The sequence below is a fragment of the Lithohypha guttulata genome (assembly GCF_036872675.1).
Source record: "Lithohypha guttulata strain CCFEE 5908 chromosome Unknown scaffold_4, whole genome shotgun sequence".
Classification (NCBI taxonomy): domain Eukaryota; kingdom Fungi; phylum Ascomycota; class Eurotiomycetes; order Chaetothyriales; family Trichomeriaceae; genus Lithohypha; species Lithohypha guttulata.
The window spans coordinates 2,792,902-2,807,797 of NW_027042753.1; the positions used below are offsets into that span (position 1 = coordinate 2,792,902).

Genomic DNA, 14,896 nt, shown 5'->3' on the forward strand with positions numbered 1-14,896 from the left:
AACGGCTAGGCTGACAAGTACTAGTATTCAGGTCACAGGGTACAGCCTCGTATTGGCCCCAAAGCCTACAGCCCCTGATGAAACGTCACTAGTGGGGCTATCACACCCGAAGCTCGTAAATTTCGGTAACAACCATACTAGGTAGCGTTGAACGTTTTCGACTGGAGGTACAGTCAGTATGCTTCTTAGCTAGTCAAGGGCCTTTCATAGATCATGGTTGAGCCTGCGATTCTGATTCGCAAATCTGTCCATTGAGAGAGCACTGCAAATATATACTACTTACTTACTTGCACTGCGCGCGGAAGGTTTGACCATTGTAGTACCTGAAGTCTAGTATGTGCCTGAAATGCACAATGTAATTACCACCCTCTTCCTTTAAGGCTGCTGCAAGCCCTAACACTTGGGTATTCTTATACATTTCAGACACTGAGCTATGAAAATGGTCTTCACTTTTCGTCTCTTACTGGTAACGACCTGCATTGACCGAACCTTCTGGATGCAGCAGGTACGCAAAGTTACAAGGTCGTGATAGGCAAGAGGTTTCCACAACCCTGGCGGGGTTAGCCGCCACCCGATGATTGACTGCCGAGGAATGTGCTTTCTTCGCGGACAAGGATTGCCTGGATTGCTTGTCTTGCCAGCTGTCGCATGCTCCCAAGCCTATGAAGGTGCTCGACCACACCGTCTCTGCTGTCGTTAGGTAGGAGGTCATCTAGCATTTGGGCATGGCAGGTGACTATGGTTTCTTGCTTGTCTCTTGTCCTCTTCAAAGCTGATTGAACCACTCCCACCACAATGAGCAGACGGTAACCAGTGGTGGTCGAACACGAGAACACCTTGTTAGAGTGGCAACAATTTCTACAAACTTCGAGATGCGGAAGCTCAGTGCTGCGACAATACTGGTGAGCCTTTGCGCGCATCTCACACCAGTGGCCGCTACACGTATTCCAGCAGTGGCTCCCCACGTCAACGATCCGCAACGACCCCTCCTCGAGACAGCCAGGACGGCAACGTTCAAGAATAGCAGTGAGGCTTTGCAAGATGTGCTCGATGCCCTAGAAGCTATGCAGGAAACTTACTTTGATAAATTCGCGGGTACTTGGGGTGATGCTATAGACTGGACAGCTGCAGTTGCAGGCACCCATGTCTCCGCTACGCTGACCGGCATTGTGGATGGACTTGATCTGTCTTTTGGAGGCGTGTGTTCAGACCTTCTACAGTGGGAAAATGTTGTCAATCAATACTATACACAAACAGCCTTTTTCTACTTTGGCGAAAATGTCTTCGCCCTGCGAAACCAAGCCTTTGACGATATGCTCTGGGTAGTCCTTGGTTGGTTAGAGAGTACCAAGTTTGCTGATATGTATGCCAGAAGGCATGAGAACGGCCAGGAATTCGAGACTAGTCCTTGGCATGGCTTGCAGTTGAGTCCAATGGCGGCTCATCGAGCGCGAGTCTTCTACGAGCTGGCCTCTGTAGGATGGGACGAATCTCTTTGTAATGGAGGAATGACTTGGAATCCTTCGCTCAACCCATACAAGAATGCCATCACTAACGAGCTCTTCGCTGCGGCTAGCATATCCATGTATCTTTACTTCCCTGGAGACAACAATTCAGCCCCGTTCATCAGCAGCACGCAGGAACAGTATCACAAAGTGCACAATCCTGCACACCTAGAGAATGCCGTCAAGTCATATAAGTGGCTGAAAGAGTCGGGTATGCGTAATCAAGCTGGACTTTACCAGGATGGATTCCACGTCACAGGATGGCATCGTTTCCCCAATGGTACGATCAATCCAGGGACGGGCCACTGTGACGATTTAGACAGGATGGTATACACCTATAACCAAGGTGTTATGCTCACGGCGAGTCGTGGCTTATGGCTCGCAACTGGAGCACGCTCCTATCTAGATGATGGGCATGAGCTGATCACCAACGTTATTCGAGCCACAGGCTGGCCGAACACGGATAATATCTGGCGAGGTCTAGGTCGTGGTGGTACTCTAGAAGAGTTTTGCGACCATGGCCTCTACTGCAGCCAGGACGGCCAAACTTTCAAGGGAATTTTCTTCCTTCATCTTACTGAGTTTTGCCGACCTTTACGTGCGTCAGAAAAAGATATGGCTTTCCGCCTTGTTGTAGGTGGATTAGACGATCAGATTTATCATTATCACCTCGAAAGATGCGCCGCTTATTCGAAGTGGATCTATCATAACGCTGATGCTGCTCTAGCCACTAAGAATCAAGCCGGATTATTTGGTATGTGGTGGAATGTCCCATATCAGACTGCGCATATCGCTGAATGGGAAAGCCTTGCTGGAAACCAATCGCTGCCGGCGGGTGTTTTTGACCATCGGAACCCAGCTTTAATATCATCTTCATTGATCAGTAGTGGCGATCCGAATGATCGAGGTCGTGGACGTACTGTCGAAACTCAGAGTGGTGCTCTGGCAGTTCTTCGTGCGAAATGGCAGTGGCAGGCTGTGTACAGTTAAACTGCACAGCAATCATCTCATGGGTTTTGTGACAGAAATGCCTGAAAACAATTGCCACTACGAGAACTGACCAGGCTACGAAACATGTTGAAATCACTCTGCAAATAGGCCTAGGGCCCTCAATATCCTGGTGCCTTCTAGACTTACGACACAATGCAATTTCTCCCGGAAAAGAAAAGGTCACCCAATTGCTAAAAGTTCCGGCGAAGATTCGTAGCCCCTTGAGCAAGGCCGAGCTCGAGCGGTTGGTACCTGTTCCACCTTCTAAGTGGTTCACTTCCGACCAGTTTGCAGTCTCAAAGAGAATGGTCATCTCTTCGATGCGGTTGTTCTTGCAGCCAAAGCAAGCATTGCTGTCTTTACACCAATTCGCACTATGAACCAGCTTAGCGATGAGTATCGAGCTCTGGCACATGATCTGGTAGAGCTTGACACGTGAGTTAGATGCTTCGGTATTTTATACTCGGCTGTAACAATCAAATAAGCAGACCGTGGTCTTGACAGCAGCGTCGAGGCTGGTGCTACGAGGACTAGCTCTTTCCAGGATGCTATAGTACCTTTAATACTCCATTTTCGCTCGCTACTAGTATATGGCTACTTTCCGTGAACCGTTTGTGCCTGGCAGTTATTTTTGTGCATACACTTATAGTTTGGTTGACGTCAGAGCAGCCACGTTTATTGATCCGCGCACTCCGGCTTAGGGCCATCTAAGCACGAGTAAAAGGTTCAAAGTTTTGGATGCTCAGCTTTCAGCAGAGAGCGGCCCGGGGCAAGAGGGTGCAAACCGTCATAACCCAGTCAATCAATTTGTAGGGATTTGAATTTATTTGATATGGTGCGGCGACAGCAAAATCAGTCTACACCAACTGGACGTCCTTGTTACGACCTCGAGGATGGTTGAAGACAATTCCAGCTTGAGGACATCGAAATGGTGACACTTTCAGAATAATTTATAGGAGTTCAAACCTCAGCCGAGCCCGGTTGTGCATTATCACCTGGCATGAGACGGTTGAACCAGCAAGATGGTCAATCTGTCCGACGTCTTCCCAGAATACGTCTTAGGGCATCCTAAGAATCAGCAGCAAAAGTCACGACACAATGTGTCAGTGGGCAAGGATCGAAAGCCTAGGCCGCCAAATAGCATCCGTGACAAGCTGCCATTCTATGGGCGCCTTCCACGATACTCGGGACCCTATCAAGTTGGTGTGCTGGACCTTGAAGTACCAGCCAGAGAACCCAGACATTTTTCCGGTATAAAAAGGCGACACAGGCATGCACTTGTTCTTGGTAAGTAATCACGAACAGTCAACATGCTGTCCACTATCGCAACAGGGTAATGGTCAATACATTTTCGGTCTTGAGCTAATGACCACGACAGAAACGGTACTGCTGACAGTTTACTACCCTGCACATGCTGATACACCCAATGACGCACGCGTCAGAAAAGCACAATCACAGCACAATGGTCGACCAACTTGGTTACCAAGGCCAAGGCATTCGACAGCAGGGGGCTATGCACACTTCGCATCTCTTCCTCAGTTCCCGACTATGCTCTTCTTCATGATGACGACCATTTTAACCAAGCTGCCAGCTTATCGTAACGCACGACTTGCAGAACATTGGCCTGATGACAAAAGAGACTGGCGTGACCGTGGCGAAGTTGGGACCAACATAGGCCGAGTGCCTCCGAAAGGACCATCAGTACCGAAGTTCCCTCTCATCCTCTTCAGTCATGGCATGGGCGGAACGAGAACATGCTACAGCAGTCTTTGCGGAGAATTTGCCAGTCATGGATTTATCGTTTGCGCTATTGAGCACCGGGATGGCAGTGGACCTAGATCAACGGTAAACTTGCCTCCAGAAGGCTCTGTACGGAGGCGAGAATCACAGGCAGCAGTAGCAGCTCACCACCATACGAAACCGGAGACGCAGCGTTCCTATGAGACTGTGGATTTTTTGTTCGCACAAAGCGACAAATTTGACACAAGTCCGGATCATGAGATTGACCGTGAGCTTCGTGAAGCACAGGTCAATTTGCGAGTAGCTGAGGTCGACGAAGCATACTATCTGATGACAGAAATCTGTGCAGGAAGAGGTGAGACACTGAAACAGCACAACCTGCGACGACCTGGCGCGCGAGGTGCATCCTCGTTAGGATTGGATGGAGTCGACTTTGATACATGGGCTGATCGTCTACATTGCGATCATGTTACTATGGTAGGCCACTCTTTCGGGTCGACGACGACGGTTGAGATGCTCCGAAATAGCAAAAAGTACAACTATATTAGCCAGGGCATTATCTACGATATCTGGGGAACGCCGTAAGTAAATTCGTAAATCTCTACCGGTGTGACCCGTCCTAACAGTTTCTCATAGAGTTCAAAAAGGTACTTCTGAGCATCATATTACTGTGCCATTATTGGGAATCAATTCTGAAGCCTTCATGTATTGGGAAGACAATTTCAACATAGCAAAGTCAGTCATCGAGGAGGCAAGAGAAGCAGGCCAGCCAGCCTGGCTGACAACATGTCGAGGCACCGTCCACATTTCGCAGTCAGATTTCTGCATCCTCTACCCACGTATAGCTAACCATGTGCTCAAAATGACCATGGATCCTGTACGCGCGATTGATGTCAACATTGACGTGTCACTTGACTTTCTGTCGCGGACTTTACACTTTGACGAGGAGGACGGCGAAGGAGAAGCGGTGTTTCGTCGCAATCTGCCATCGAAGAATTACCTCGATCTCGATTTGATACCTGGAGTGCCTTCTGAGCACAAGCCCAAGAAGAAATGGACGGCCGTGAGGCTGAAGATTGACCATGAAGCACGAAAGAGGATGGCGCCGCATGCAAGAGAGAAATATTGGCAGAAACAACAGGCGCTTGGCAGAGAGGAAATTTGGGTACATATGGCTCCTGGTAGACAAGCCGTGGCTCAGGAGGAGACCTCTCGACTCTAGCGTTGGTCAGAACCGCGGGAATACATGCACTTAACAACAGCATCGTAGATGCGATGCAGAGTAGTCTGAGGAGTGTATAGTTGTATATGAACGGCGAGATGTATGATTAGTTACTACCATGAAGCATACTATACACGACTCGAGTCGCAGGCTTTCGAGGCGCGTTTTACGCGTCGATGACGTTCGATCGTTTCCGTACTTATACCCTTATCGCGATTATCCAGACGATTTTTGGCGCCGTTGCATTGCAGGCTCCCTCAGCCGAAGGCAATGTCTCTTTACAACATCTAGCACTCGCCCACATCGGCAGCGACAGTGCTTGCGCCTAATTTCAGCAACTCTCATTCTCAATCACAGTATCCTCGAGCCATGGATTCACTCACCGAAAAGACCGAATTGCTCTCATTGCCCCCGGAATTGCTGCAAGAAGTTTGGAACTTTCTAGACAAGAAATCACTCAAAGCACTAAGATCAACATCGAGACTCTGCAACAAATGGTCAACACCTCAGCTGTTTCGTGACTTCGCGATATATCCCCACGTTCGAAGTTTTGAACGCTTCATTAATGTCTCAAGTTCACCAGGCCTCGCTGTGTTTGTGCAGAGCATACACTACAATACCCGGTTTCTTAGATTAACGGACATGATCTTGCGGCGACTGGAGTCGGTATACAGTAAAGACATCAGCGAGGAGGAACGACGAATTGTGACGGAACGTGCTCTGAAACTGCACAAGCAAAATCTACAGGCTGAAAATCCCATGGACGATATAACCCAAGTGATCTATTTCCAGCGAGCCTTTCCCTCTCTTCCCAACCTTGCCTCGATCACGGTGCAAGACGCACTCCCCTCAACGTACGAGCACCTACACTCGCCCCGTGATGGGGGACTTCCACACTTTTACTCTCAAATAGTGGACGAGACTTGTGGTCGATTCGAGCACACGAGGCTCGAGCAGGGCATGTGGGGCCAGCCTCGATGTAGAAGCACATACAGCCGAGCTGTGCTGATGACGCTGCACTGCTTGCCCCGACATCTGGACAACTTAAAACTTGTCGGATTGCGATGGGGGCCCTTTTTATTACAAGGTGACTTTGCCAAACACGAGGCATACTTTAGAAGCACCTTCGCGAACCTTAAGTCACTTCAACTCAAAGCTCCGAGCCGTGACCCAAAATTTCCTCTTCCACTGACCTTTTGCAATCTCCAGGCCATTTTGAAAGAAATGGTACAGCTCCAATCTCTGACGATTTCATTTCAGTCGCTTGACTCGATCGAGGTAATTGGCCAACATATGGAAGACCTCACATCTGGTCGAGCGTGCCGTTCCTTCTTCGCGGCTCGAAGGTCCGACATTACAGCAACTCCGGCACGCCTCAGCTGGAGTCCCAAGCTTCGACATCTGAAATTGAGTGGATTAGTATGTACAAGCAAAGAGGTGAAAAGCATACTCAAACACTGTTCGAAAAGCCTGGTGTCGTTAAAACTGGGAGGGCTAATTCTGGTGCCGGAAGAGCCAGAGGGTCCTAGAGCTTGCCTGGTTGATTTATTCAAGTGGATGCGCAGGCATCTCAAACTCGAGAAGTTTGGACTTGGAGGGGCTTTCACTAATGGTGGAATGCAGGACTGGTTCGTTAATAAATGGGCCGATGCGGACCCAGACAATACAAGACTCCGAACCAAGCTTCGTGACTACGTCCTCAACGGCGGCGAATGCCCGTTGGACCACGTCTGTATCGCGCCAGGCTTCTATGATGTCCACAAGAAGTCTCACATGCACGAGGTACCGTCGACTTTGAAAGAAGGGGGATTTGGAGGCGACGAGACCTGGGAGATGAGTTACAATGACGACGTGGATAGTGGAGATGAGATTGGGGACGAGGACGAGTCTGACTCAGAGCTTGATTCATTGCTCGATGGGCCTTTTGGACCCTACGACTACGATCCGGGGGAGTTCGAGGACGAGGACGACGAATCTACCACAGACGAGGATGATGATACATGGCCGGACCTGCCTGTCGGCCAACTGCCTCACAACTGGTAGGTTATTAGCCTTGAATAATAAGACGATTGTGCCTCGTGCTGTGGTCACTCTTCCTGCCATTTGTGTCTGTGCATGGTGTTGTGGATTGATATATTGGCAGGAGAAGGACTCGCCCGTTTGAGCTTGATACCCTGGTTGGCTGGAGTGAAACAAGTGAATAGCTTGCAGCTTGCATACAGCCACGAAGCGAGTGACCAGTCGTAAGCACGAGACGGAATAAAATTTGCCGACTTAGCCCCTAAGTGCGTCCATTCGGAAAAGTGTCCAGGCGCTCCACAGTGCTCTGGGAACCAGGATTATGCTTAGCAGCAAGTCGCCAGCCATCTCAAAAATGGATTCCCACGCGTCCACGAACTCGAGCTTCAGGTTCGTCGGCCTCTTCTCATTCGTGCTCATCATTGCTCAAACAGTATTGTCCAGCCAGACCAAAAATTCTCGCCTTGTCGATCGAGCCATTCGCTTCGTCGTTGTCGCCTTGAGATATAGATCTCAAGGCACCCTTTTCGTGACTGCAGCACTCTTGCAGCATCATTGGCCAAGCCTGTGACATAACCCAGCTGAACAGTGCTCGTGCAAAGACTCCCTCAGCTTGACTCGCCTATACCGGACTCCTCAGACGTTACAGGTTCGCAGACCTGAGCTAGTCCGAAACCTATACTTTCGACTTCACTTGATGATCTCGTTCAACGAAACAGTTCCTGTCACGATCTGCACCAATATCTATAAATCAACCATCTCAATTTGCGCTGCGCCGTCACGCATTGCGCCGGAGGCGATTTGCTCGTGAAGCATATCGATCCAAGTCCGCGAAGTCTTTCGCATCGCCCTTCCGACGACTCCCTCGACTGCGTAGCCATCTGGACCGATTATTCGCGGTCCTGACTGCTCTGATTCGATTCTGCTACGTACAGTGTCGCACTTCCGTGATTGTCGAACACTCCGGCTGCACCGCCTAAACAATCGCGCCTGCCATTACAACATTCACCCGGCCTGCGCCGCTACATAGCCTTGAGGATTTACACAATTTGAGCTCAACATGCGGCGGATGTGAACGGGTATTGACAGTTAAACAGCATGCGATAACCTAGTCATCCGCACTGCGCAAGAAGGACACACCTGGAATCGGTGGCGCAAAATGGTTCGTAAATACGAGTATGTTATTCATGGCCGTCCGTTGTCGTCAGATCCTGAGGCGCCTCTACGATCGCCCCTCAAGACATTGTCTGTACGCAAAGATCACAACCACGCCAGTAATTTGAGAGCACTCTACCGTAACTCTATCCCTGACTCGGAGCACCTCGAGCATGTTGCAGCACCAGAACCCCAGGTCTCGAGTCCCATATCTCCCGACTTCCCGCCAACACCACCCACTGCCGAAGACGAGATAAGCCGTACGAAAGGAGATGGTCCGGTTGCTGAAAATGACGAGGTCGCAAAACTCAGATCACTTCCTGCCACTCCGGTTAATGGGCATAGTCCACCCACGCCAGATCATACACCTCCTCGCGAGCAGCTGAAGGTCGCAATTCGTCCCTTTCTCGGTCTTCGCCCTTCAATGGCATCGACACGTGCCGAGTCCTTTCGCACGGCGCGCGAACAAATGTTTTCCGACGACGAAGACGATTACTCTCTCCCTAAAGTGACATACGATGCGTCCTTAGCGCCTCCTTTACCAGCCCTGCCACCAGCAGATCTCGAAGGTACCCACACCAGGTCCTTCAGTCCTGTGGGTGTGTCGGCAATTGGCGCAAGCACGCGAGTCACAGGGAACGACAACGTCGCCTCCTCACCCACTCTGCCTGCTGACACGGAAAATGCTTTTAATAATGCTGCACCTGTGGCGAAGGATATTCCAGCTGAGCAGTCGAAGTTGGACCACAATGCCGAGCCCATTTTAGTCAAAAAGGATGCTAGTCATAACGACCAAGAACCTCCAGCACCTGTCGAGACTGGACTTAGTACATACGACCAGGTTACCGTACCCGCTGAACATGTGGTCAAGCGAGATAAGAGCTTACGCGATCGTCTCAAACACACAAACACCCTACAGAATTCAGCTTCTACAGAAGCTTTCGCTAATGTTATCGGTTGGAATGATGGAGGTCCAACCGTGACGCACATGGAGCAGCGCGCCACAAATCGCTGGTCTGGTATATCCAATCCGTCTGCGGTCGAGGCATACGTGGTAGAATCGTCCATCAAACCGCGAAAGCGTGGCACTTTGCGAAAGGTCGTCAAGAACGATTCTTTGCGTTCTGTCAGCTCTCCTATACCTCACTCCAACAGAAACTCCCTACAATCGACCTCCGACTCACCTCATCGTCTCATCCACAAGAAGCAGAAGCTCAACAACCAAAATCGTTGGAGTAGCGGCTCGGACATCTCCAAACGAACTCTGAGCTGGGGCTCGAGTCCTGCTTGGGCTAAACAGGAAGTGATCAGAGTCGCTGTCATTCCCGAAAGGCACTCTTCGCTACAGTCGTCCGCAAGCAGCAGTCGACGGCACTCCCGCTCCATTTCTGGCACCTCTGCCCACGCGCATTCGAACATGCCCCCAGTCTCAACACCGGGACCCCGCCGTAAGCGAGCATTTTCCGATTCGCACGAGAGAAGTCCTTCTATCGATCGACCTCTTCAGGTTCCTGTCAGACGGTCGTCTTTGTCGACTCCAACATCGCGAAATGGCACTAGATCCAATTCCATTACCTCGGAACAGTTTTCTCTGCAACGTGAACAGGCTGAAAAAGATTTGCGCAGCACGCTTGAGCGAATGGAATCAGAAAGATTGTCTGCTAGTTTGAGGAGAAGCTCTCGTCAATCGTCCTCGCCGACTCCAGCTCCCAAGGACTTACAACCTGGCGATGGCCACAGGTCGGGCGATCTTCCCGAGCTGGAGACTTTTCGTCAAGGATCTCTTTCAATCGAAATCAATACCATCATACCAGGGACGAAGGAGTGGGCAGAGCTTCGGCCAGCAACCCTGACAGGCACCCCATTCTCGCAAGCGTCAATGCTGTCCGCCTCACCCGATATCGTTGAAGCCAGAATCATTAACTTCTTTCCACATAATAACAAATCTTTACAGCTCATTAAACCTAATCGTCTCTCCGAAACACCAGCTGTTAGAGCCCTGAAGGACGTTGTTTCACACCGTGCTCACACTTTGCCGGCACCAAAAGTGAACGTTAACACACCACGAACAAGCGATCAACTGTTGATGTTTGAGCAAAATGCAAATTCACCACTTCGACATCCACGTAAACCACCGGAGCCACCTCAAGTTCAGTTCACTGTCTTTCCGCCTACTCCAAGGGACGAGGTCAATGGTCAGCTTAATTCTGAACTTATTACATCGCCTGTAAAGTCTCGAACTGGTACTTTGTCGCATATTCGTCCATCACTTCAAGGTCGAGACCGCTCTGAATCGTTCATCAAGTCTCTCAGTCGTGGGATAAGTCTTCGCAACGCGAAAAATCCCAAGGCTAACCAGGAGCTGGACAGTACGTTACACCCTTTTTGGAGACCAAGGGCGTTTTGGCCAGATGACGAGAATCATCAGCGTAGGCTACTTCAAGGAGGCGAGCATGATCAACATGTTGAACCTGAATCTGTTCATGGAACAGAGACTATTGTCAGAAAACCTCCACCAAAACATAAATTGACTCGATCTAGCTCGATCGCAATGGGCCCCGCATCTTTGATGAAACGGGTCTCCGAGCGTCGAAAACACAGGCAATTGGTAAATGACCACATCTCACAACAACAAGCTCTTGTCAAACAGACATCATATTCCTCGCTACAACGTTTCCGAGCTGGCAAGAAGCTTTATGGTGTGCCACCCTTGCGAAGCTTGAGCCTGAATATGGCAATTGGGCGGCTAGCCAGTCTGCGAGAGCGAATGACAAATTCCCGTGCAAGGCGAGAAGACCAAAAAAGGGAACTGAGAAGAGAACAACTACGTAAGAGTATTGGTCCTGAAGTTGTGATGCAAAGTGATTCGAGGTTTCCTGATGATAGAGGCGTCTACACGAAAGAGCTAGAACATGCGAATGGTCATAAAATCGATAATTCGACTGCCATTAACGACATCCTTGAGGACGTTAGAGCAGCTGATTTGGTAGATAGAAGAGGTCTGAGGTTGTGAGGCGGAAGTGGAGGCATTTTAGATGTCCCTTGAAGGGAGGAACAAGAGCTTAACCAGCCTGAAAAGAGAAGGAGTATTTCTGTTTCTTGTTACATGCGCAGGTCGCATATGACTGGCGTCTCGGGGTTTGATTCAACTTGTTTTACAGCGAGCACATACAGCAACCTAACGACGATTACACACGACGAGACGAATGACATGAGATCACAAATGATCTAAAATATTGAGTACACTATATATGAGCACACATGACGCAACGAGGCGATGAAGGAGGAAGGGTCTTGAAATCTTTTGGATTTGAGCGTACTTTTTCAAAGAAATAGTTGCAGGTGATTAGCAGACCTGATGAGAATCATGTACAACTATGCAAAATGAAACGTTTTCTGGCAAACACGATATTATTGATCACGTACTGTGAGCTTTTCCCTCTCTGTAACAACTTGTCGTGTTCACAAAATGGTATTAGTAGTGGTAGTATACTAGGCTTTGTCGGGTTATTTAGGAAACCTGTCAAATATGAATAATACTTATTCCAGGCTTTTTTTTTCGGGTTTCTTGAAACCCCTAGAAGAGCCTCGAGTAACCTTCAAAACCCCCTCCGAAAGCCCTTTACACACCACCCCTAATACCCTTAATGTAAGGGCCTGTAATATATACGCCAGAAGTTGAAATAGAGGTCAATGAGTGTATTCTACTAAAGCTGGAGAGCCCTTCAGGTGCTGGGAAGCGCGATAATCAGCTCTGTGCTTCCTGTTATATAGATTGGCCAACTGAAACAGGATAATCCGGGCGTCTGACAATCACTCATCTACCTCCCCTGTCCCCCTGCCTACCTCTCGCCCAACCCTCCCCACCAATCCCCTAGCAACCCACAACGCAAACGCCATCGTACTGACCATCGGATTAACACCACTCGCACTCGGCAAAATACTCGCGTCAGCAACATAGACATTGTCCGTGCCCCATACTCTGCCACTTGGATCGACGACGCCTGTGCTGGGAGAGGCAGACATGCGGCAGGTGCTCATTTGGTGGGCAGAGCCGAGGCGAGTTGTTTGGGGATTGATGAGGGAGGAAGAGGGAGAGGTGGTGGAGGTGAGGGTTGAGAGCCAGGAGGTGAAGGCTGTATTGTCTTCCATATCTGTGTGCTGTTGATCTTTGTCGGTGGGCAGTGCTGTGCCGCTTCTTCTTAATTTCGTCGAAGGTCTCTCGAAAGGCAAAATGTTCGGCACAGTCGGATCAATAAAATCCGCGCCCATGACGAAATGCATCTTTGCCGCGACAATTATACCTTCCAGAAGATGCTGACGATCTTTGAGAGATGGGATATAGCTGATTCTGACTTTACGGGGGTCAGCTGGATCCATGTAGACGTAGGATTTTGGAGAGTTGTTGGCGTCGGCATGGTCGCGTTGAATGATGATGTAGGTGAAGCTGTGGCCGTGTTTGGCGATCCGGAGACGCCAGTCGAGGGAGGTGGTGGACTGGGTTTGGCCATTGGATTTGGTTGTTGTTGTGGCGGTGGTGGATAGTTGAGGGCGGAAGGGGAGGACTGCTGCCATTAATTCTGGTATGCCTAGCATGACCTCGATTTTGGGACCGTGGCCTTTTCCGTCGAGGTTGTCGAGGGTGGTCATTGCTGATGTGAGGATGGCGCCATCCCATGGATCTATACGTTGGGGATATGTTCCTCGGACGTTGATTGTGGGGTGAAGGTGGAGATTGGAGCCGATGTTCTTGTTGACTTCAGGGGTTAGACCAGATCGATGCAGCAGTAGTGGTGACTGAAGCGTTCCTGAAGAGACGATGACATAGCTTGCATTAATCTTGAGCTTGCGGATGATGTCTCGAGAACGCGAGGTCCAGATCGCCTTGACGCCAGTTGCTTTGCGTTCCGAGCTCACGGAGTCCCAGCAGATTTTTTCGACGAAACAGCCCTCGATGAATTTAACACCATTCTTGGCTGCTTCTGGGAACCAGAAATTGGCGGGACCTTGTTTCGTCGCACTTGCACAACCCATGCCACATCGTCCGCAGTAGTGGCGCTTACCAGCCGTGTTTTGAGGAACGACTTCAGCTGCAAGACCAAGGCGACGGGCACTCTCCAGGAGCATAGAGTTGGGGATGTTCTGCTCTATCTTGGACAGTCCTTCAAGATCGTTGGCGCGACATACGCCCATCTTCCCGCACACCTCGTCCAGGCAAGCTTGGAAGTCCTGAGACAAGACGAACGGTAACTGGTTTTTCGTAGCCCAGTCTGACCTTACGTGGTGTGATGGCTGTAGAGAAGCACTCCAGTTAATCGTGCCACCCCCTCCAAACACACTGCCGGCCAGTACTGCTATGCTCCCGTCGTCAGATATGAGGCCTCCTCCGCCTTCCTGCACATTGTTCCCAGCAGCTGTTTGGTCCATAGGAAAGTGCGAGCTAGGGAAGTGATAACTCTTTTCCAACACCAGGATTCTGAGTTTACGTGGCAGATCTGATAGGCTTGCTGAGAGATGCTCGGCGACCACGCCAGCACCACAACCAGATCCCACAATCACAATGTCAGCATCAACCTGAACAGTCTTGTCCTCCGGCTGATCGGAAAACTCTAGAAACTCGAACTCATAGCCTGGATGACGTTCAATATCTTTCGGTACCTTAGGATAGTCTAGTAGCCTGTGCAAAAGTGTAGACTGTGTCGCCCATGTATACCTTGTTAGAGACTCAGCCGCCTGATACAATGCTCGGAGAGCCCCAATATACGAGTTCGCCCAATTAAGTACAATCCTAGAACGCTCAGGTAGATTCTGAGTGTGCAATATTTTCGTAGTTCCAGTCATAGCCAGTGACCCAATCCTAGTATCAAGAGCTGAAAGAAGAAATGCCAACCCTTTCACTTGATCTTCCGGCACGTGCGCTACGAACCTCCGCCGTAGTGCTTCTTTGAAGTCTGCATTTCCTGCTACTGTGTCTGCGAGGTATTTCTCGATCAGGTCGGGGCTTTCTGACTCTGGCAGGATCTGGCGAAGTTCCTCGATGGTCCTGTCTGTGGCGAGATTCGGTTCAGCCTGTGAGGACAGGTCAGGCACGAAGACTTCACATATCGAAAGAAGATTGTCCCATTGCTCTGGCGTGAAAACCTCATGTGATGATATAGATGGGAGAGGCGTTGGCAATGATGCCAAAGTCGACAATTTCTCGTCTCCAAGCATTCTCGAGATTCACCTGTCTGATTTGCAAGATAGACCTGGGGGAAAATCTGCC

General features: G+C 49.9%; 5 protein-coding genes across 5 annotated transcripts; 4 read left to right on the top strand and 1 right to left on the bottom strand.

Annotated features, from left to right (window-relative positions):
* Positions 1 to 872: 872 nt before the first annotated feature.
* LTR64_006175 (uncharacterized protein) lies at positions 873 to 2,495 on the top strand (the record flags this gene model as incomplete). The annotated part of the gene is made up of 1 exon (XM_064900509.1): positions 873 to 2,495. One exon carries the CDS (start codon positions 873 to 875, stop codon positions 2,493 to 2,495), a length of 1,623 nt encoding a protein of 540 aa, XP_064753821.1.
* A 1,737-nt stretch (positions 2,496 to 4,232) lies between these two features.
* LTR64_006176 (uncharacterized protein) lies at positions 4,233 to 5,457 on the top strand (the record flags this gene model as incomplete). Its single annotated transcript, XM_064900510.1, has 2 exons — positions 4,233 to 4,816; positions 4,872 to 5,457. 2 exons carry the CDS (start codon positions 4,233 to 4,235, stop codon positions 5,455 to 5,457), a joined length of 1,170 nt encoding a protein of 389 aa, XP_064753822.1.
* Positions 5,458 to 5,826: 369 nt separating this feature from the next.
* On the top strand, positions 5,827 to 7,500 carry LTR64_006177 (uncharacterized protein; the record flags this gene model as incomplete). The annotated part of the gene is made up of 1 exon (XM_064900511.1): positions 5,827 to 7,500. The coding sequence occupies one exon, from the start codon at positions 5,827 to 5,829 to the stop codon at positions 7,498 to 7,500; it is 1,674 nt and encodes a 557-aa protein (XP_064753823.1).
* Positions 7,501 to 8,635: 1,135 nt separating this feature from the next.
* On the top strand, positions 8,636 to 11,162 carry LTR64_006178 (uncharacterized protein; the record flags this gene model as incomplete). The annotated part of the gene is made up of 2 exons (XM_064900512.1): positions 8,636 to 11,000; positions 11,029 to 11,162. The coding sequence occupies 2 exons, from the start codon at positions 8,636 to 8,638 to the stop codon at positions 11,160 to 11,162; spliced, it is 2,499 nt and encodes an 832-aa protein (XP_064753824.1).
* A 1,282-nt stretch (positions 11,163 to 12,444) lies between these two features.
* LTR64_006179 (uncharacterized protein) lies at positions 12,445 to 14,844 on the bottom strand (the record flags this gene model as incomplete). The annotated part of the gene is made up of 2 exons (XM_064900513.1): positions 12,445 to 14,308; positions 14,345 to 14,844. The coding sequence occupies 2 exons, from the start codon at positions 14,842 to 14,844 to the stop codon at positions 12,445 to 12,447; spliced, it is 2,364 nt and encodes a 787-aa protein (XP_064753825.1).
* Between the last annotated feature and the right edge of the window lie 52 nt (positions 14,845 to 14,896).